The sequence below is a fragment of the Pan paniscus genome, chromosome 8, assembly GCF_029289425.2.
Source record: "Pan paniscus chromosome 8, NHGRI_mPanPan1-v2.0_pri, whole genome shotgun sequence".
NCBI classification, from domain to species: domain Eukaryota; kingdom Metazoa; phylum Chordata; class Mammalia; order Primates; family Hominidae; genus Pan; species Pan paniscus.
The window spans coordinates 109,674,664-109,696,614 of NC_073257.2; the positions used below are offsets into that span (position 1 = coordinate 109,674,664).

The window sequence follows — 21,951 nt, forward strand, 5'->3', positions numbered from 1 at the left end:
TCTCCATCCCTCACTTAGCGGTCAGAATGACAGGGTGACCCTTGCTATGTACTACAAAAACACAGGCCTTGCTTTTCTTAGGCATTCCAAGGAGTTCTATGTGGCCAGGCCATGGGTTAAGATAAGGGCTTCTTTTTGAAGCTCCATTCTAAACCTCCCTCTCCCCCCACCTCTTGGGAACCAGCTGACAAAGAAACCACCTGGTCCAAACCAATTATTGTTTTCTTTGATTTAATTAAAAAGTTAAAAAAATTAGAAAACCCAACCCTGCATGTATTGGTTGTCTAGTACCTATGGCCTCACAGCAGTAGCAATAACTTATCGGGATAAAAGGGAGAAGCAGAGGCTGAGGAATGAACCCCGGGAAGCGAGCCGCAGGCGGACCGGAAGGGGGTCTATGCCGAGGCTGGGCTGGGCTTGCTCTCCAGTCTGGGGGGAGCTCTGGGCCTTGGGGCAGGGAAATGGGCAAGCTGGGGAAGGCAGGGGGTGTGGCTGGAGGCACTGAGACCCTAACTCCTTTCCTAAGGGGGGCTAGGATGACGCGTACAGGGGCGGTGGGGAGAACTCTCCCAAATAGCTTAGCCTAATATTGAGACTTCCCTCTTCAAGGTGAGGCCCCACCACCGACAGAGGGGAGCTGGAGCTGACACCACCGTCTACTCTGAAACCTCCGCCTCAGGGTGCCCTGAGCCCCTCCACCTTTCCCTCACCCTCTCCTCCCCTGCCTACTTTCTGAGACCCTGAGGTCTTCTCCCAGATGAAGAAGCCCTGCTCCTGAGAGAGGAAGCCCAACATCCCAGGGACCCCAGGATCCCTGGGTCAAAAAGGACAGCCTGGGCTCCGTGCCCATCCCTTAGGCCCTGTGCCAGTAACAACATTCGTGAAAACACCCTCCAGTAGGGCTGGGTCAGCCTGGAAGTTGGGGCGGGGCCAGAGGGCAAGCAAGGCACAGCTGGCAGGGCAAGGAGGAGTGCCCTTCAGTGGGGCTCTGCCGCCCCGTAGAAGAAAGGGTAGTAGAGGGAGCAGGGGTAGGAGAACATGAATTTGACCGCAAACTTCATCTCCTTATTCTTCTTGTCCCAGCGGTAGACGGCCATGAGCAGCAGCTGTCCATCCACTTTGCGGCCCATGACCAGGAAGCTGCCCGCCAGGCTGTCCAGCTGTGGGCAGGGGCAGCCCGCGCCGTTCTTCATGTGCAGCACCAGCCGCTTGGTGTCCTTGCGCTTCAGGGGGCCCGGCTTGAGCAGCTTCTTCTTTTTCTGGGCTCCAATCAGCTTCCGGTCCCCATTCTCTATCTTGATCTCCTTGATGCGCATTTTGACCACTGTGGGAAGAAAGGACAGGGGCAAGTTGGGAATGGTCAGATCTGTGTGGGATGCTGGTGGGCACAGAGTTTGTGTGTTCTGGACCTTCGGGCTGGGGGAGCCTGATGCCCTGCGGGGCTTGGAAGGGTGGAGCTCGTAGGGCACATTTTCATATTTATGAAGCACTTATGCTGCATTCTCAAGGACAGCATCACGTTTCATCCTCAAGGTGCAGGAGAGGGGAAATGAGGGGTAGAGAGCTTGTGACCTGCGTGAATCGAGAGTCCAAGCCCTTCTGAGACACCAAAGGCAGGGTGGAGAGCTCTTGATGGAGCAGCGTGTGGGGCTCCCCAGGGAGGGGATAAGGAGTGGATGGGACTGGGGCCGACTGCTTGGAAGGGGATCCTTGTGATGGAGGGAGGCTGGACTTCCTGATCTCTGGGGATGATTCCCATTGGGATTTCTGGCTGTGTGTGAGTGTATGGTATGGAGTATATATGGGGTGTGTATATGTGTGTGCATGCACACACGGTGAGTGTGGTTGGAACAGTGGTGGGCTGGCAAATATTTAACAGCTGGCTCTGTGGACAGGGAGCCCTGCTTTGCATTCATTGACATCCATGGGGTAAATACTCCCACCATAACTGACCGCATGACTGGGTGTGGAGCTGGGAATAGATACACACAGTTCAGCTGTTGCTGGTGTGAACACACCACTGTACAGTAATGTGTATGTGTGTGAGAGATTGTACGGTGGGTGGGAGTGTGTTTGTGCTATGTTTAGGAGTGGGGCAGGGGGTGTGGCTGGAGGCACTGAGACCCTAACTCCTTTCCTTTGGGGGGCTAGGATGCAGGCAGGGTCTGTGCCCAGAGAGCCATGGTGCAGGTCACCCTACAGTGGGCGTAGAGAGCCTAAGGAGTCCTGGGCCTCAGGGTGGGGTGGGGAGTCCCTCGGGCTGGTCTCTCCCTTCTTCAGGCTTCTGGGCCCCCATCTCTGTGGGGCCAGGGAGAAGTCAGAGAATAACTGCCCACTCTTGGCAGGAAATTGTCATAAAATCTTGTTCCTTCTCTTTATGTCCCCTTCCCCCTCTCTTTCTCTCTCTGACACACATACACCCCTTGCAATAGCAGTATTCTCTTTCCAAACAGGCTACCAACATAAAAGACTCCTCTGAAGAAAGGACTTCATTATCATCTCCTTTTTTCTTTTTTTATAGACAGGGAGGCTAAGACACAAAACAGGGAACTGACTTGGCAAAGATCGCACACTGGACTGCGTGGCCCATGTGTGAGCCAGGTCCTGACCGGACTTGGCTGGATTGTCCCAGAAAATGGGAAGGCTCTGGGATGAAGCTGTGGGGACAGGTGACCACAGCTCCGCTGGCAGGAGGTGTGCTGAGTCCCAGGTGGAGGTACCCATGGACAAGGGTGCTCCACTTCCATCCTAGAGCCATCACTCCCCACCTGGCTCCATCCATCTCTGGGCTAAGCCTGCACTATCCACAGAGATGATCCAGTCATGGAGGGCCCTCTGAAAACGACACCAAGGGAGGGCTGTGGGAGCCCTGGCCGGGGTGGTTTCTGAGGCCCAAGGCCCATGGCCTTAGGGGACTTGTGATGGTCCTGAGATGATGCAGAAAGAGGTGCATTTCTCTTGGGAAAGGGTTTATGGTTATAATTGGCTTCTAAATGGGAGCCATGATGCAAAAACTGTTGGGATTCACTGTGATGGATGTGGGTATGTATGTTCCCGTGTGCGTCAAGAAAGAGGGGCTGGGGGTGATGTCGGGACAGTGGCAGCGTGGGCCCCACACTCACCAAAGTCACTGGAGCACATCTGCTCCATGAGGCCGTCAGCACTGTGCTCCATCTCACACTGGGCGCAGATCTTGGTCACTGAAGAGAGAGTGGGGTGGGGTTGGGGGACAGTTGGTGAGGGGATTGGAGTTCCAAGAGCCACTTGGGGTGCAGGCTTCCTCACTGACCAGCCACTTCCCCTTGCCAAGCCTCTACTTCCTTATCAGGAGATGGGATGATGGCAATCATATCACTACCTGCTCACAGAGTGATTGACAATCACCAGACAGGCTGTGCAGTGACAAAACTGCCAGGTGGGCACAGTGATTGCCCCATGACCCTGGCGGCTGCAGCCATGATGTGCATTGTCTTTTAAATTTTATCTCCTCTCATCCTCACCCTATGAAGTAGGGATTCTTATTCCTATTTTATTTTTGAGATGTAGTCTCGCTTTGTCACCCAGGCTGGAGTGCAGTGGCTCTCTAATCTCAGCTTACTGCAACCTCTGCCTCCCAGGTTTAAGCGATTCTTCTGTCTCAGCCTCCCGAGTAGCTGAGATTACAGGCGTGTGCCACCACGCTCGGCTAATTTTTGTATTTTCAGTAGAGACGGGGTTTCACCATGTTGGCCAGGCTGGTCTAGAACTCCTGACCTCAAGTGATTCACCCACCTTGGCCTCCCAAAGTGCTGGGATTACAGGTGTGAACCACTGCGCCCAGCCCTTACTCCTATTTTGGAGAAAAGGGAACCAAGGCCCAGAGCGGTTACTCAAGTCTGACAGCAGACGGGGAGGAAGGGGGAGAGGGCATGGAGCCAGCCTGGAAGAGCTATGTGGACCAGCACAGAAAAGGGGAGGCTGAGACCAGGGAGAAATTAGGGTTCAGGGGACTGAGGGTGTGGGTGGGAGGAGGGACTTAGGACCTCATAGGTTTCATGAGCCTGGGATGGCTTCCTATTTTATGGATGGGGAAACTGAGGCTCAGTGAAGTCAAGGAACTTGCCTAAGGGCTTCTCTTTAGGGGCAGAGCCTAATCTGCTCTTCCTTCCGCACTGAGCCTTACCCGAATGACTCCCAGCCAGGGGAACTGGGGAAGAGGGTGGAGATCTTAGGGTTCCAGGTACAGAAAACGGGGACGCAGATCATAGTCCAGAACATTCTTAGTCCCCAGTCTTTCTCCACATCCCTTCCCTCACCTCTCCTCTCTTCCCAAGGTCCCAACACGGAGTGGGGATGATGCTTGCTTTGGTGCCTCGGGATCCAGGTGAAAGGCATTGTTTAACGACCCCAGGCATTCTTGGGCTGAGAGGGGTCATAAGGCATTTATCAGGACGTCCCAGGATTGGGGGGACGGCATTGGGGGATTCTCAGCAGCTTGGTTGGGTGGGTACTGAGAGGGGTGCCAGGGGTTTCCAGGGAACGAGAGCCAGAGGGAAGGTCTGGAGCCGCCGGGAGGCACTACGCTGCCACTCCCTGGGGAGGTGGGAAGGCGGGAAGGCTGTGGGGGATAATTCCGGGGGCGCTGGGCTGAGCTAGGACAGCGTGTGTGTGTGTGTGTGTGTGTGTGGGCGGAGGGGGGGAGCTGCACCTCTTGGGGGGTTCGTAGAGCTGTGCTAGGGGAGCTGCAGGGCCGTCGGAGCGCGCGGGGACGGCGGCGGCGGCGCTACCTGGAGGCGCGGTGGCGGGCAGGTGCCCGAACTGCACGGCGATGCAGAGGTCGTTGTCCAGGGGGAACTTGTGGCAGTGCAGCATCTCAGGCCAGGGGAAGCCGTAGGCCTCCATGAGCGGCGCGCAGCCGGCGCGCACGGCCTCGCACAGCGAGCGGCACGGGTAGATGGGCCGGTCGAGACAGACGGGCGCAAAGAGCGAGCACAGGAAGACCTGCGTATCCGAGTGGCAGCGCTTGGCCAGCAGCGGCAGCCAGCTGCTCGCCTGCTGCTTCACTTCGGCCAGGCTCTCGTGCTCCAGCAGGTTGGGCAGCCGCATGCGCTTGTAGCCCACCGTGTGGCAGAGCGGCAGGTCGGCAGGGATGTCAAGGCACTGCGGCGGCTTGGAGTAGGAGCGGCCGTGCAGCGGCTCGGCCTGCCAGCCATAGTAGTCGTACTCCTCGCAGCGCGCCGGCGCCCAGTGCAGCGCCCCCAGCAGCAGCGCCAGCGCGGCCGTCCGCACGCCCCCCGCCGCCGCCGCCGCCCGCATGGCTGCGCCCTCTCCAGGTGCGCGCCGCGCAGCCCCCCGACGCTCGGTGCCCGGCGGCCCAGTTGTTCCGGCGTGCGCCCCCGGCCCTGACTCTACCCAGCCGCCGCCGCCGCGGAGGTCGCCCAGGTGGGTGGCAGCCTGCGCTGCGGGCGCCCCGACTGATCCTGGCGCCTCCCACCTCGGGGCTCCAGCCCGGGCCTCGCCGTGCGCCCCAGCCAATCTCCGGCCGCCTGGCCCCAGCTCCAAGGCGGGGAGGCAGTGGGGGCGGCCCTCAGCCCCTCCCGCACCCTGCCCGAGCGTCCCGCCCAGCGCCAGGTCTTGCGCCCCTCTCCCGGCTCGGCTCCCCTGCCGCGGCCCTGGCCTCGCCCAGCGTTTCTCCCCAGGGCTCCCTGCCTCCCTGGGCATTTTCCTCGACCCTCGCCTTCTCCATCCTTCCTCCTTCTCTCTCTCCGCCACAGCCTCTCCTGTTCCTTTTCTCACTCACTTCACTTGCTTATCTCTCTGCCTTGGCCTTTCTCCCTCTGCTCTGTTTTCTCTTCCCCGACACCTCGGTTCCTCTTCTCCCTGGTGGGAGGCTCGTGCCACCCCACACCCTGGATCTTCTGGTCCTCCTGGCAGGTCTTCATTGAGCTTGGTGCCAGGCCCCATGCTGGCTGCTGGGGAATCAAAGATGGATATGACCCAGAGCCCACCTCCAGGGCCAGGATAGTCTAGTGGGGGTGAAGGTAATCATAGCTTCTATTTGGTGAGCTCTTACTACCTGCCAGGGACGGTGCAAGGTGCAAGGTGCGGTGCAAGGTGCGGTGCAAGGTACGTTCCAAGCTTATCAGCTATTGCTAATGATAGCCAATACTTAGTGGGTGCTAATTGTGTGCCAAGTCTGATCTGAGCACATTGCATAAACTCCCTCAGCTAATTCTCACAATAAGGCTAGATGGTGGGTAGGTACTATTATTGTCCCCACCTTACAGATAAAGATCCTGCGGCAGAGAGGTTAAGCACAGATTAGAGCTGGGATTTGAACCCAGATAGTCTTTTTCGAGAGTCAGAGCCCAGAAACAACCAGGAGGCCTGGATTCTGAGTCTGTAGGCCTAATGACCAAGGGGATAGGGAGTTTCAGAGAAGTGGAGTAACTGGCCCTTGGCCACACAGCTCATATGTGAAGGAGCTAGGATTTGAATCCAGATGTTGGGCTACAAAGGCCAGGGCTTAACCACCCTGTGGTAAGATAACTTCCAACCCATGGTAGGGAACACAGTGGGAGGAGGGGGAATTAATGGTGTGTCTGAGCAGGGCACCCAGGCAAGCATCAGAGGGGAGGGGACCTTCAGGAGCCCCATGCTTGGTGTCTTTCTCTCCTGTCTGAGTCCTGCCTTTCATTGGCTCTCCCTTGAGAGGAATTTGGACTGGAGGCTTGAAGGGAGGGGAATTCCTTCCTGAGAGCCTAGCCTGACACCTGACCTCCCAGTCTTTGGTGGGGAGGGTACCTTGGGGAGGTGTCTCCTAGGAGGGCGTGGGGAGCTGGGGGCTGGCTCTGCTGGAAGGCAGGAGTACTGGGCACTTTCCCCCTCTGCTCCTCCCCTTAGTCCCACTAATGGATGTTTCCAGGGCTCCTGTCTTCCTCTGGGTCTGTCCTTGCAGTGGTAGTGGAGAGGGGTGAGGGGCCACTCCTTAATATTCACGGAAAATGCATAGAGTACCTACTATCTGCAAGGCATGGGGTAGGGTATGCATGGGGACACAGAGGTGCAAAAGACATGGCTCTGTTCCTTCTGATCTAGTTGTAAGAAAAAGATACAAGGCAGGCAGAGGAGGCAGGAGAAGCCTCATCTCACTGAGCCCCAAGGGTGGGACAAGCTGTGTTTGATGTCCAGGATGACCTAGTGGGGTCCAGGTGGAGTAAACTTTGGCCTTCTTTTCCCCTCTCCCTCTCCCAGCCCCCAGCATGAAGAGGTTATGCAGATGGCCACTCAGAAGGTGAAGGACTGGTCTCTGCAGGGCCAGGCAGTGCAGTGTAGCAATGGTGTGAGAGCCTGGGCTCTGCAGACGATGGAGCCAGGTTCAGATCCTGGCCACATATTAGCTGTATGACCTTGGGCAAGTACTTAACCTCATTTCCTTCTTTGTAAAATGGAATTTCTTCAGCAGTTACTGTGAGAAGCAAATAAGGTGAATGGAAAGAAAGCCCCCTGCACAGTGCCAACACACAGAATGAACACCTAGGAATGTTAGATCCCCAAGGGACGTGTGACTTTGGGGTAAAAATGTGCTGTGTGGGCTGGGTGCAGTTGTTCTCGCCCGTAAATCCCAGCACTTTGGGAGGCTGAGGTGAGAGGATCGCTTGAGCCCTGGAGTTTGAGACCAGCCTGGGCAACACAGCAAGACTCCATCTCTACAAAAATTAGAAAAGTTAACTGGGTATGGTGGCATGCGCCTGCAATCCCAGCTACTCTGGAGGCTGAGGTGGGAGAACTGCTTGAGTTCAGGAGTTCGAGGTTACAGTGAGCTGTGATTGCACCATTGCACTCCAGCCTGGGCAACAGAGCAAGACCCTGTCTCAAAAAAAGAAAGTGGTGGCTGGGCATGGTGGCTCATGCCTGTAATCCCAGCACTTTGGGAGGCCGAGGTGGGCAGATCACCTGAGGTCAGGAGTTTGAGACCAGCCTGGCCAACATGGTGAAATCCTGTCTCTACTAAAAATACAAAACTTAGCCGGGCGTGGTGGTGCGTGCCTGTAATCCCAGCTACTCAGGAGGCTGAGGCAGGAAAATTGCTTGAACCCAGGAGGAGGAGGTTGCAGTGAGCTGAGATCATGCCACTGCACTCCAGCCTGGGAGACAGAGCAAGACTCCGTCTCAAAAAAAGAAAGAAAGAAAGAAAGAAAGAAAGAAAGAAAGAAAGAAAGAAAGAAAGTGGTGTGTGTTCTGAAAGCCCTTGGATGCCTTGGTTCTGGCTCTGGTTTGGGGCTCTGAACAGCAGTTCTGCCCCTGCACCCTGACTCTCCCACCCCTCCAGGCTTGGCAGGCTCCTGCCCTCCAGGGGAGGTGTGGCCTTGGGCACTGACAGGGTGTTAGAGCCTCCCAGGTGGTTGTGCAAAGTGCTGCCTCCTTGGGCAGCTGGTCGGCTGTGCTGTTCTTGGCGTCCCAGTACCTGGCCTGGACAGAGCAGGGCTTTGTTTCTACTGGTGGTTATGTAAGAACTGCGCATGACCAGAGAGCTGTGAGTCCATACCTGACAGCTCCGAGGGCTGTAACGGGCAGAGGGGACTGGCTGAAAGCCTCCTGGAAGAGGAGCATGGACACTCTTTACCTGGCAGCTCTGTCGTGGGGACCCCCAGGGGCCCCTGACACGGGACAGGGTGAATGCAAGGAGGGAAACTTGACAGGAACCAAGCCGAGGTGAGGGCTGCACCATGGGGCTGTTGTCAGGGGAGCTCTCTCTCTGTGGCCATTTGACCTGGTTCTGCAGCCTGGGCAGGAGAAGGCTGCTCTCTGATGTAGTGCCCCTTCTTGCTGAGGCCGAACCAGGGCCTAAGCAGCAGGTGGAACACCTGGGCACTGTGCCAGGCATCTGTCCATCTTGGAGCATCCACAGCCTGTCCAGACCTTTCCCCCAGCTGATAAAGGGGACCATTTGTTCAAAAAAAGTGTATTCGTAGTTTGTTGTGAGCAAAGTTCTATATAAATACCTCTTAGATCAAACTTGCTAATTATGTTATCAAATTCTACATTTTTTCACTCTTTTGTTGTCTATTTCAATGGTTCTCAAAGTATGGTCAGTGTTCCCCAGGGGGACCCCGAGACTCTTTCCGGAGGGGTATACAGGGTCAAAACTGTACATAATTCAAATGCCCATTCAAGGTACAAGATAGTCCAATGGATTTTAAGGTAATTGGGTAAGAGAAGCTTATTGATATGGTTTCAGATTCTGCATTACATTTAAGAAACTACACATGTCAGGCCAGGCGCGGTGGCTCATGCCTGTATTCCCAGCACTTTGGGAGACCGAGGTGGGTGGGTTGCTTGAGCCCAGGAGTTTTGAGACCAGCCTGGGCAACATGGTGAGACTCTGTTTCTACTAAAAATACAAAAAAATATCCAGGCATGGTGGTGTATGCCTGTGGTCCCAGCTATTCAGGAGGCTGAGGTGGGAGGATCGACACTTGAGTGGGGGTTGGGGAGTGGGGTTTGTTGAGGGGAGGCAGTGGAGGTTGCAGTGAGCCAAGATCACGCCACTGCACTCCAGCCTGGGTGACAGAGCGACACCTTGTCTCAAGAAAAAAAAAAAAAAAGAAAGAAACTACACATGTCAGTCTTTGGGGTAGTATCAAAGAAGCATACTCACAATTAACTGAAAAGGCCATCAAAATACTCCTCCCTTTTCCAACTACATTTATGTGTGAGGCCAAATTTTCTTCATATACTTCAACCAAAACAACATATGGCAACAGACTGAATGCGGAAGCATATATGAGAATCTGCTGGCTTCTGTTAAGCCAGACATTAAAGAGATTTGCAAAAATGTAAAACAATGTCACTCTTCTCACTAAAATTATTTTTTGTTTTGAAAAATACAATTATTTTTCATAAAAATTTATATTAACATATAAACATTTATTATTTTAAATGCATTAATGCATTTAACTTTTTCCTCATTATTAATTCCAAATATGGTGAATAATGATAGGTATAAACCCACGTAAACAAAATCTCTTTGGGATTCTCAATTTTTTTTTTTTTTTGAGAAGGAGTCTTGCTCTGTCACCCAGGCTGGAGTGTAGTGGCGCAGTCTCACCTCACTGCAACCTCTGCCTCCTGGGTTCAAGCGATTCTCCCACTTCAGCCTCCCGAGTAGCTGGGATTACAGGTGCGTGCCACCATGACCGGCTAATTTTTGTATTTTTAGTAGAGACGGGATTTCACCATGTTGGTTGGCCAGGCTGGTCTCAAACTCCTGACCTCAGGTGATCCACCCACCTCCGCCTCCCAAACTGCTGGGATTATAGGTGTGAGCCACCGTGCCCAGCCTGGGGTCTCAATTTTTAAGAGTGCAAGGAGGTTCTGAGACCAAAATGTTTGAGAACTGCTGGGCTACTTAATCTGTGCATTTCTGATAGACGTGTATGAAATCTACTGTGCATATGGGTTTGGCAATTTTTCCTTTTTTTAAAATCAATTTTTGCTTTATATACCTTAATGCTATGTTGTCAGGTGTATAAAAGCTTCATGATTATTATAGCTTCTGGTTGAATTGTAACTTCTATCTGTATGAAATATCCTTTTTTGTTTCTTTTAATGCCTTAGGCCTTAAGAATAATGATTTCATGAACCAACACTTAAATAGAACCTGCTATGGGCCAGGTATGGATGTGAAAGAGACTTGGTCCTTGTTGGTGTGGAGTACACAGGCACGGGAAGGCAGCGTATGTGGTGCGGCAGGCATAGTCTAGGCTTTGGAGTCAGACTGACCTGTGCTGAATTCTGAGCACTTCCTAGTGGTGTGTCCTTGGGCCTGTGTATGTTGGACCTTGAACCTCAGTTTCTTTATCTATAAAATAGAGTTAATAGCATCTATGTACTGGTAGTGCTGGTTGCTGAAGGCTTCCTGAGATAATGAGTGACAGCAGCACCCTGCAGAGTGCCCTGTGTAGTAGCTCTGTGGTCAGTGCTGCAGCAGATCCGCCAGCCAGGAGATCTGCCCTGTTTATGCCTCCTGACAAGGCCCCCAGGAGAGGCAGTGTGGGGCAGTGGGGAGTACACCAAGCTGGGATTCAAAAGATCCTGAGTTACACCTTTTTAATTTACTAGCAAAAGTATTTTAATTACCTTTTAATTTACTGAGACCCTGAGTCTCAGTTGCCTCATCTGTGCGGTGGGGGGGACCACATTGCCCTGCATTCTCTGTGGGTTTATCTTGAGGATCCAATGAGATAATGGAAGGGGCTTGGTATGATGATGGAGGTGGGGCTGAGGAATGGAAGGAGGCCCCCAGGGTCGCTGTTGCCTCCCCTGTCCCGGGCTATGAGGAGGCCTTGCCAGGACAGGCTTGCTTGGGCCCCCAGGAGGGCTGGGATGACTGAAGTGGTAAGACAGGGTCTTGTCATTATTTCAGACTCCTGGAATTGTCTGCCCTTTTTTTTTTTTTCCTTTTTGAGATGGAGTTTCGCTATGTTACCAGACTGGAGTGCAGTGGCTCAATCTCGGCTCGCCGCAACCTCTGCCTCCTGGGTTCAAGCGATCCTCCTGCCTCAGCCTCCTGAGTAGCTGGGACTACAGGCGCGTGCCACCACGCCCAACTAATTTTTGTATTTTTAGTAGAGATGGGGTTTCACCATGTTGGCCAGGATGGTCTTGATCTCTTGACCTCATGATCCGCCCACCTCGGCCTCCCGAAGTGCTGGGATTACAGGTGTGAGCCACCGCGCCCGGCCAGTTGTCTGCCTTTTACAATCCCAGTGCTCCTCTGCTAGGGTGGTGTCTTCATAGCAGCTGTCATTAAGTGCCCATTAAAAAACTGGGGTGAGTGGTCTAATTAATGAAACTATCAGTGCTGGCAGGCACCTACTGTCCCCAAGCATCACCCTCCTGGTCCCCCACCATTTTCTATAAAAGGAAACTAAAAATTGGCCTTCCTGAGCCCGCAGTCTAGAGCTCTTCCTACCATACCTCCAGTTGTTTTACTTTCCTGCATTTTAGCTTTTGTCGGTTGCAAAGTCTGTCCCAGAGGCCCCCAGCTGTGCAGGGCCTCCCTGCTGAGCAGCCTGTGCTCTGGTTGGCAGTTCAGGCAGGCCTGCTCAGCATCGCTGGGTAGGCTGGTTACAGAGGGGCTTGAGCGAGACTTACTGGCAACTGAATCAACTGACGAGGGGGGCCAGCCTCGGTCCTCCCTTCCATGAGCCTAGCCACTGAGAGGCTCTCCGACTTGTCCTGATCTCACATGGCTTGAGGAACAAAAGCAGAGGCGAGGCTTCTTTTGGGCCTGGGGCTGAGTCCAGCTCAAAGTGTGCCCGTCTGAAGCATGAAGGCAGGTGGGATGGGATGAGCACTGCTGGCATTCTCTAGTTGGGGCTATGGATGGAGAGAAGGCTGAATACTGCTCTCCTCTTCTGCCTGGGTTCCCAGCGCACCTGGAGTACCTGGGCTGTGGCCAGTTGGCAACACTGGTTAGAAGCACATTGGAGAGGCTGTCTAATGTTTTGGTTCAGAGCGTGAACTCTGGGGCCAGACTGGGTTCTGATTTTAGCAATGCCACATGACCTTGGGCAAGTTATTTAACCTCTTTGTGCTCCAGTTTCCTCATCTGTAAAATGGAGATATTAATAACAATAATTTCTTAGAGAATTGTTGAGGTTAGAGTTAATTTTAAAAATTGTTTAGGACAGTGAACAGTAAGCACTGTATAATTGTTAGTTAATATTATTGAATGTGGGCATGACAGTGGTCTTTAGAGACCATCGCCAAATCCTGTAGCTCTTCACTCCCAGTTTCTCTGATATCCCCCAGCGTTCTCCCTCCTTTTGCTCTCCGCACATCCTCCCTGCTCCCTCTGCAGTCTCAGTTTTCCACTCTGCAAGAGCCAACAAGATCATTTCAAACTGCAAACCTGATGGTCTCACCCTTCAGCTCAAGCCCCTCAGTGGCTCTTACTGTTCTTCGGGTAAAGTTCTTACCCAGGCTCTGGGTAAAGCTCTTACCCAAGGCCAGGTCCCCTTGCTGGGCGCTGTCTGGAAGCGTGAAGCTCCCTTTGCATATATAATGACACTGGTCATTATATAACTGTGTTTATTTTATCAACGTCCTGGCTTCTCACTGGACTGAGAGATCCACAAGGGTATGCCCTCATCTTGTTCATCTCAGTTGCTCCCAGACCCCTGTCAATCACATAATGGGTGCTCCATAAATGTGTGGTGAATGAATGACTGAACGGATGGATGAATAGTCGGTGGGAGGAAGTAGTAGAAGGAAGGAATCTTTGGAGCCAGATGGGCTCAGGCTGGAGCCCAGAACCCTTTTCAGGACCTGTTGGAATTCTTGAGAGGCCCAAGGAAGATCAGGAAAATTCTAGCAGGGAGCTGGTGAGGACCGAGTGGAGTGGAGTGATATGTCAGTTGCGGTGCTTGCTGCCAACTGGGGAGTGATGGACATGCTCCCTAAGTGTGGGTCGGCCTCTCTTTCTCCTTCCTTTCATGAATACTTGTTTAGGGCCTCCTAGGTGCTTGGTATTATGTTCCCTGCTCTCCCGTATATTATTTCATTTCATCATCCGGATAGTACTGTGAGGGAGGCATTATTATCCCCATGTTATATGAGAAAATTGAGGTTCAGAGAGGGTCAGCAACTTGCCCAGAGTCACACAGCCAAGAAGCAGCAGAGTCAGGACTTGAACCCAGGACTTCCTCCTGTGGATATGAGAAGTGACTGGGGGGTAATGCCACTCTGTTGAACACTGACCCAAACTGGCATGCTGGGGAAGGCAGCCCTAGGGGAGCAGACCCTTCCGTGATAATCAAGTCACCGAGGTTGCAGCAGGTTTGACCCAGTTGGCTGGGTTGTTGCCTTTAGGGAGCTCACTGTCTAGAGGTAGAGGGGGAGCCAGCTGATATACAAATACGCAAATAGCTTATCATTGCAACTAGGGTGACTTCCTGGGAGATGGGTGGAGAGGCGCCCCAGGGCCTGCTCTTTGTGGGAGCTGGAAAGAGCACCAGATGCAGAGTGAGAGCTGCCTATGCCTATTAGGCTTTGCCTCTACCACTTCTGGGCTGTGGGAACTCAGGCACATGAATCCCTGTGCCTCAGTTTCCTCATCTGCAAAACAGGGACAGGAAGAACTTCTTCGTAGATTTTTTTGGAAGATTAAATGAGAGGTACTTGAAAGTGCTTAAAACTGCTAGTGTTAAGTATTCAAAGGGTTTTGTACAATCACAAGAGGTGGGCGGCATGGCCTCCCCACCGCTTTGCCTTGGCTATGGCTATGTGGGGCCCTTGGGACCCCAGATTTATAAAATGTTGCAGCTGAAAGCTCTCCTATATTCTCCTGACCACCCAGGGGCTGTGAAGGCGGTACTAAAGGTTCATAAATGATTCTCCATGTTTCCCCAAATCAACACAGAAGGGTTCATTTGCTGTAAACAAAACAGCAGACTTCTTTGCTTTTGGCTGAATTACAGCTCTCAGGATGGAACTCCTCTCATGCTGAACAGAAGTCGGCTGGCAGTCCCTGCATCTCTGATTAATATAAAAAACAGAGGCTGGGAGGGGGAACTGACTTGCCGGCACGGGACAATAGGTCAGAGAGGCTTCAGGCTACTTTGTGCTGGGCGCCAGGGGAGGAAGTGAGGAACCCCCAGGGAGGACCCTGGGGGCAGGATTGTGGAGGGGAAATCCAGGGCAGGAGTGTTAGGGGTGGGGGCAGGAGTGACAGGGAATCCTGGGCAGACAATGGCCTCCTTAAGGAGAGGGTGAGGGTGTGGAGAAGCGGCATGGCCACAGCTAGTGAGGGTGAGGAAGTAGCGGACTGAGGCTCTTCCCCCTAACCCCGGCCAATGGAGCAATTGTCCTCTGCTGGGAGGGAGCTGGGCCTGGGCCTGGGAACAGCTGGATGCCTGCCCTTAGGGCCACCGAGGTGGTCCTGGCCTCCTTGCCTGGTCCCAGAATAGCTCCTCTGTGCAGGCTGCTGATCCTTCAGGCCCCAGCAGGGGTTACCCAGTCCTACTTCTTCCAGTTGGCAGTTTGGGGTATGGATGCCCACCCAAGGCTCTCTGAAGAGGGGCCCCCACTTCCCTTCTGCCCACTTCTGGGAAACCTGAGCCCTGTTTAGGCTGGTCGCTGAGGCCTGGGCTCAGCCCACTTCCTGGAGCTGTCTGTTTCCAGCTCTACCCTGCTGCCCTGTGGCCGGCTGGCTTGGCTTTTGGGTCTCAGCTGCTTTACCTGTAAAGTGAGAGAGTTGAGCTATGAACAGCAGTGCCTCTCCCCCAGTGGATAGCCTGTCCGGCCTGGGGTGGGGCATGGGCTCAGTCCTCAGGACCCCTGGGGCTGGCACTCAGGGGAAGGGCCAGGGCTGCTAACTTCCTGCTGGGTTCAGCACAGCCCTGCAGGATCAAGAACTGCCATGCCCCAAGAGCCGATAGAGCCCCTGTTGAGATGCACTGCTAGATCGATGCTTTTCACTCTTGTTGTTTTTAGGGTAGCGCCATCCTGTTTTCAAACGATGTGGCTTGTGGGAACTCGACAGATAAAACAGATGAAAGGGGCAAGTATGGTTAGGGCTGGTGGGGGGCCCAGTGGGAACCCTCCCTAGGCCCTCATCCGGGCCTCTCTGCAGCTGGCTGTGCCCTGTGTGCGCGGTTCTGGGTGTTCTGTTCTGATTGATGGGGCATCTGCTGAAACTGGCAATGTCCGTGCTGTACCGGTTGTTACTCCTTACCCTGGCATATGCCGCAGGGTTTTGTCTTTTTGTTTAATCTAAGAGATAGGATGGGCAGACAGGGTTTGGAGATTAACTTCCTGTGGCTGTGAATTGTCCTTGGTCTCCTGGGCCAAGGCTTGACCAGGCTGGCTGAGACCAGGCTGCTGACATGGGCACACCCCCCAGCCAGGAGAGGAGAGGGGTTCCCAAACTTTATAGTGCAAAGCAATCACTATAGAAGCTGATTAAAGTATATATTTAGATTGCGGGGCCACTGCACATATACCAGTTCAACACCTGTGACTCCCAGGCAATTTTGAGGCAGTGGGCTGCAGACCAGGATGGGAAGTGCTAGCCTCCCAGGGGGCTGTGCCTGCTCCTTGTTCCACCGCTGCCTCCCCCTGCCCCAGCCGGCCACAGCCTCCCTCCAGGGCCCTGCTGGTGGGCCTCCTTCAGGCTGAAATGAGAACTCTTTCCTTCTGGAAGCTGCACACAACCTGGCATCCCCTCCACAGTCCTTTTCCCTGTCCCGCTCTGTGTGGGGTAAGTAGTTGGGTTCACAGCCACCTTATCTGCTCCAGCGCCCAGCTCAGGGCTATGATTAATGATGGTGTCGGCAGACATTAGTGTGCCCAGGCCCTAGGCTAAGTGCCTTATCATCTCATTTAAACCTCTTGACAATGCTATGAGACGGGTGTTATTATTATCACCCTCCCCCACTCCATTTACAGATGAGAACTCAGAGGTGATTGAGTAACTTGCCCAATGTCACAGAGTGGGGAGTCTCCCAGGTAGATCTGACTCGACTTCACACATGCTGGGTACTGGGAGGGCAGCCAGCCCTAGCCTCTGTCTGGGTTTTCATAATCACCCTTCAATGAGTCTGGCATGGTACTATTATTATTATTTTGAGTCAAGGTCTCACTCTGTCGCCCAGGCTGGAGTGCAGCAGCACGATCACAGCTCACTATAGCTTCGAGCTCCTGGGTTCAAGTGATCCTCCTGCCTCAGCCTCCCAAGTAGCTGGCACAGCAAGCACACGCCACTATGCCCTGCTAAGTTTTCCTATTTTTTGTAGAGACAAGGTCTCACTATGTTGTCCAGGTTGGTCTCCAGTTCCTGGGCTCAAGTGATCCTCCTGCCTTGACCCCCCAAAGCATGGGGATTTCAGGTGTGAGCCACTGTGCCTGGCCATTAGTAGTATTATTAATGAGGACTTGAGGTTTTTTTTTTTTTTTTTTAAATAGAGACTGGTCTCCCCATGTTGCCTAGGCTGGTCTCGAATTCCTGGGCTCAAGGGATCCTCCCACCTCAGCCTTCCAAGGTGCTGGGATTACAGGTGTGATTCACCACGCCGGGCTGTTATTATTGTTATTATTATTATTATTATTATTGAGACCAAGTCTCACTCTGTTGCCTAGGCTGGAGTGCAGTGGCATGATCTCGGCTCACTGCAACTTCCGCCTCCTGGGTTCAAGCGATTCTCCTGCCTCAGCCTCCTGAGTAGCTGGGACTACAGGCGTGAGCCGCCACACCCGGCTAATTTTTATAGTTTTAGTTGTGACGGGGTTTCACCATGTTGGCCACGCTGGTCTCAAATTCCTGACCTCAGATGATCCACCCGCCTTGGCCTCCCAAAGTGCTAGGATTACAGGTGTGAGCCACCACACCCAGCCCGTTAGTATTATTATTAATGAGGACTTGAGTCTTAAGACTTCCCAGAGGTTGGTGCTTAAGGAAAGATCCCATGGGAACAGCGGCTGAGAATTGCTGGGGTCCTGGGGAGGAAGGCTCATTACGGTATGTTTGGGAGTCACATCTGTGACCTTGTTTCTTCCTTATAACAACTTAGTTCACTTACTCAAGGTCTCTCTGCCAGTAAGTGATGGAGCCCAAGTTGAACAAAGTCCTGACTTTGTGGAGATGCCATGCTTTTCTTATTGCCCCATGAATTAAGATTGGGCCAAAATCAGAGAAATGGAAAAGGCCTGAGATTTGTCCTCCGCCAACCCACCCTGGAGGGCTCTGAAGCCAGCTCAAGGTCTGCTGGAGACAAAGAGGTCCATGCCCTGTTGACCTAGTTATGTGGCGAGGCAACTCGGGGTCAGGGAAAGGTGCATTCTTTGCCTTCAACTCGTATTACCCAGCTTCTGGCTTCCTGGAATTTTTGTTAATATTCCAAATCACTTGGCAATAAGTTCTCTTCCCCACAGTTTTTGCAAACAGGAACCGAGCACCCTTCAACTAGAAGACCACACACTTTCACACCCTTTTCTCCTTTAAACTGGTGCCAGGGCCCTGTTAGGAGAAAGCAGCTCTGGATAAGAAACCAAGAGGCGAGGTGTGGCAGAGGAACCAGAAGGCCTGAGAGGAGTTTGGTGACAACATCCTGGGCCCAGGCCCATGTCACGGGAGGCAGAAGGGACCGTGGACTTGATGCCTAAAGACCCAGTGTGAGTCCCTGGCCTGCCATTCCCTGTCCTCCTCGGGGCTGCACTTCCCCTCCCTGGGTCCCAATTTCCCTCTTAAAGGAAAATAGGCCAGGCATGGTGGCTCACACCTGTAATCCTAGCACTTTGGGAGGCTGAAGTGGGTGGATCACCTGAGGTCCAGAGTTCAAGACCAGCCTGGCCAACATGGCGAAACCCCGTCTCTACTAAAAACACAAAAATTAGCCGGGCGTGGTGGCGCACGCCTGTAGTCCCAGCTACTCAGGAGGCTGAGACAGGAGAATCACTTAAACCGGGGAGGTGGAGGTGGCAGTGAGCCAAGGTTGCACCACAGCATTCCAGCCTGGGTGACAGAGTGAGACTCTGCCTCAATGAAAAAAAAAAAAAAAAAAAAAAAGTAAGATCTACAGTCCCGTTTCTAAGCCCCAAGCCTGTGCCTACATTCCAGATGGAGCACCTGAGGCTGGAGTGGGGTGGTGACTTCCTCATTGCTGCACGGGCTGTTCAGGAATCTTGTGGGGCAGCTCAGCCCCAGGGCAGGTGCTGGCCTAGGACTCCCGGAACTAACAACAGCAACAGAAACAACGCTACCATGCACTGAGCCCCTGTTAAGTCCCGGGCACCGTCCTGGGTGCTTTACCTATTTTGCAGTGGCTCAGCCGGTTCGGATGGGAGAGCAGGACGGCAGCGAGTGAACAGTCCGCTTGGAGCTCTCCTCCTGCTCCCACCCTCCTGCAGAGTTCTCGGGTTGATCTAGGGGGCAGAATGTGTTCTTCCTAAGTCCTGCCACCCCCATTAATTTCTAACCAATGCAGCTGGGAGATAAGATAGCACCAGCCCATTAATCAAGGCTGCCTGGCAGGGTGGGGTGGGGGTGGGGTGAGACAACACCACAACACAGGTGGAGATAAGCCCCTTCCTCCAGGCTCCCTCAGGGGCTGGGCCAGTGGAGATTGCTGGGAAGTTTGGCCCAGGTTCCAATCCCAAGTGTCTGGGTAGGGAGGGTGGAGCCCACAGTGGCTACCGGGGCGGTCACTGAGCTGGGAAGGGCAGGGGGGGCAGGCTGGATTGAGACGAGACGGGAGACCTGGGTTCTGGCTAAAGGGCTCCCTCAGCTCCCTCTGTGCCTTTATTTATTTTATTTTTTAGATGGAATCTCACTCTGTTGCCCAGGCTGGAGTGCTGTGGCACGATCTCAGTTCACTGCAACCTCTGCCTCCTGGGTTCAAGTGATTCTCCTGCCTCAACTTCCTGAGTAGCTGGGATTCCAGGCACCCACCACCACGCCAGACTAATTTTTGTATTTTTTGTAGAGATGGGGTTTCACCATGTTGACCAGGCTGGTCTTGAACTCCTGATTTCAAATGATCCACCCGCCTCGGCCTCCTAAAGTGCTGGGATTACAGGTGTGAGCCACCGCGTCCGGCCCCCTCTGTGTCCTTAGATAAGTCACTGCACCTCTTTGGGCTGCTGTTTCTACATCTGAAAAAATGGGGGGTTGGGGGATTGGACTAGATGACACGAAGGGCCCCTACACTTTAAAGGTGCTCAGTGCCTGGCCCTGGGTAGGTGAGGCATGGACTGACCTGTCGGCAGGGAGAGGGGCAGAGGGTGTGTGGGCAGAGGCACCACCTTGGCTAAGGGACAGTGGGCTGGACGGGATTTGTCCCTGCACCTGTCTTAGTCACCCAGGACAGCAAGTGGGTGGTGGTGGTGGGGGTGCTGCTGGGGTACAGGAGGGGTAACAGGGCCCTTGAGCCACTGTGCACCTTGGAGGGCCATGCAGTACGCTGGTTAAGCACCCAGGTGCTGGAGTAGTGGCATTTGATTCAAATCCCAGGTCTGCTTCTCCCCTGTGTAATCTTGGGTGAGTCCCTCAACCTCTGGCACCTCAGTTTCTCTATCTGTACAACGGGCATAATAATAGTGTTTACCTTGTCATTTTTGGGAAGTTTTGCTAGAAAGATAAATGTAAAGTGCTTAGCTCGATTCCTGGCAGATGGCAAGTGCCCAGTAAATGTGAGTTCTTACTTCTTTCCCGGCCAGGTCCGTAGGGCCTGGACCCTTGTTAGAGCAGATTCTCTGTGACCACAGCTGTGGAGGAGATGGGGCAGTTCAGCCTCAAAGCAACTGCTGGCCCAAGGATGCTGATTATAAAGTGTATTAGTTACAGCTTTGTACTTAAAATGATCAACATTTATTATCTCACAATGCAACAAATAATTATAATAAATAATTCAGTGGCTCAGGAATTCAGGAGCATCTGAGCTGGGTGGTTCTGACTCAGGGTCTCTCTTACGAGATTGCCATCAAGATATTGTCTAGGGGCCAGACACAGTGGCTTACACCTGTCATCCCAGCACTTTGGGAGGCTGAGCTGGGAGGGTCGCCTGAACCCAGGAGTTTGAGACCAGCCTGGGTAAACAGGGAAACTCTGTCCTTATAAAAAATTAACAAAAAAATTAGCTGGGCATGATGGCATGTGTGGGATCCTAGCTACTCAGGAGGCTGAGGCAAAAGGATCACTTGAGCCCGGGAGTTCGAGGCTGCAGTGAGCCATGATTACACCACTGCACTTCAGCCTGGGTGACAGAGTGAGACTGTCTCCCCTGCCTCTGCAAAAAAAAAAAAAAAAAAAAAAAAAAAAAAAAAAAAAAAAATTTGGCCAGGGCTGCAGCCACCAGGAGACTTGGGAGGGGCTGGAGGATCTGACCCCAAGTCCACTTGTGTGACTGTTGGCTGGAGGCCATATGGGCAGCTCGAGTGTCCTCACGACATGGGAGCTGGCTTCCCCAGGGCAAGTGACCTAAGGAAGCCAGGCGGGGGGAGGCACAGTGCCTCTCATTACTTGGTCTCTGAAATTGCCCGCCATGAATTCTGCTTACTGTGTTCATTGGAGACAGGTCACTACCTCCACCTCACACCCAAGGGAAGGGAGGAGTATCAGAATTTGTGGACCTCTTTTAAAGCCACCACAAACATTAACAGCTATTCTATGCCCAGATGCTCTGTGGTGGGAACTGGACACACATTATCTCTAATTCCCACAAAAGCTTTCTAAGTTAGGAATGAAGTTTCTTCTATGGGTGAGAATACAGTGATTCAAAGGGATGAAGCATCTTGCCCAAGGCCACCAGCCAGGGGGTGTCCACAGTGCTGTCTGGTCCCAGAGCCTGGCCTTTCCCACCACACCAGGCCATTCCCCACCCCAGATACAACCCAGTTTCAGCCACACCCAATCCAGCCTTGGCTTTGAAGCCACACAGGACTGGCTACGGTAAGGAGACCTCCTTGGTTGTAGGATTAAAAGTAATGTATAAGGCACAGGGCATGAGAAAGGTAGGGACTTTCAGAGCCACACTGACCTGGGTTTGGGTTCTGACTTTGCTTCGTGCCTCAGTTTTCTCATCTGTATGGTAGGAGCAATCGTGTCCATGGGGCAGGACAACTGCAAGGATTAGATGAGGGGTGTACGCAGCAGGTATGCAGCACTGGCTGTTATTATCATGGGATGGGGCCAGGTAGCCCTGAGGCTGGGCCGAGAGAAGGCTGCCCTCCCTGGGAGTAGTGTGTTCTCATGGTGGAAGCAATGTCCCCCCTTCCTGGTCTGAGGACTCCCATCAGGGTTGTGTTCAGCAAAGACAGGGAATCCAAGTGATGGTGCTGCTTTGCCAGCCCTGTAAGTAGGGCTGAGGCCAGGCCCCCACGCCTGAGGGCCAGACTCGGCCAGGCTACGGACTTCCCCTAACCTCCCCGCCCTGCCTCTTCCTAGGCTCAGGGGGTCCAGGCTGGGAGCTC

General features: G+C 53.3%; 1 protein-coding gene across 1 annotated transcript; it reads right to left on the reverse strand.

Annotated features, from left to right (window-relative positions):
* Window positions 1-214: 214 nt before the first annotated feature.
* SFRP5 (secreted frizzled related protein 5) lies at window positions 215-5,455 on the reverse strand. The gene is made up of 3 exons (XM_003825684.6): window positions 4,767-5,455; window positions 3,123-3,200; window positions 215-1,324 (listed from the first exon to the last, which is right to left on the reverse strand). The coding sequence occupies exons 1-3, from the start codon at window positions 5,293-5,295 to the stop codon at window positions 978-980; spliced, it is 954 nt and encodes a 317-aa protein (XP_003825732.5). The 5' UTR covers window positions 5,296-5,455; the 3' UTR covers window positions 215-977.
* Between the last annotated feature and the right edge of the window lie 16,496 nt (window positions 5,456-21,951).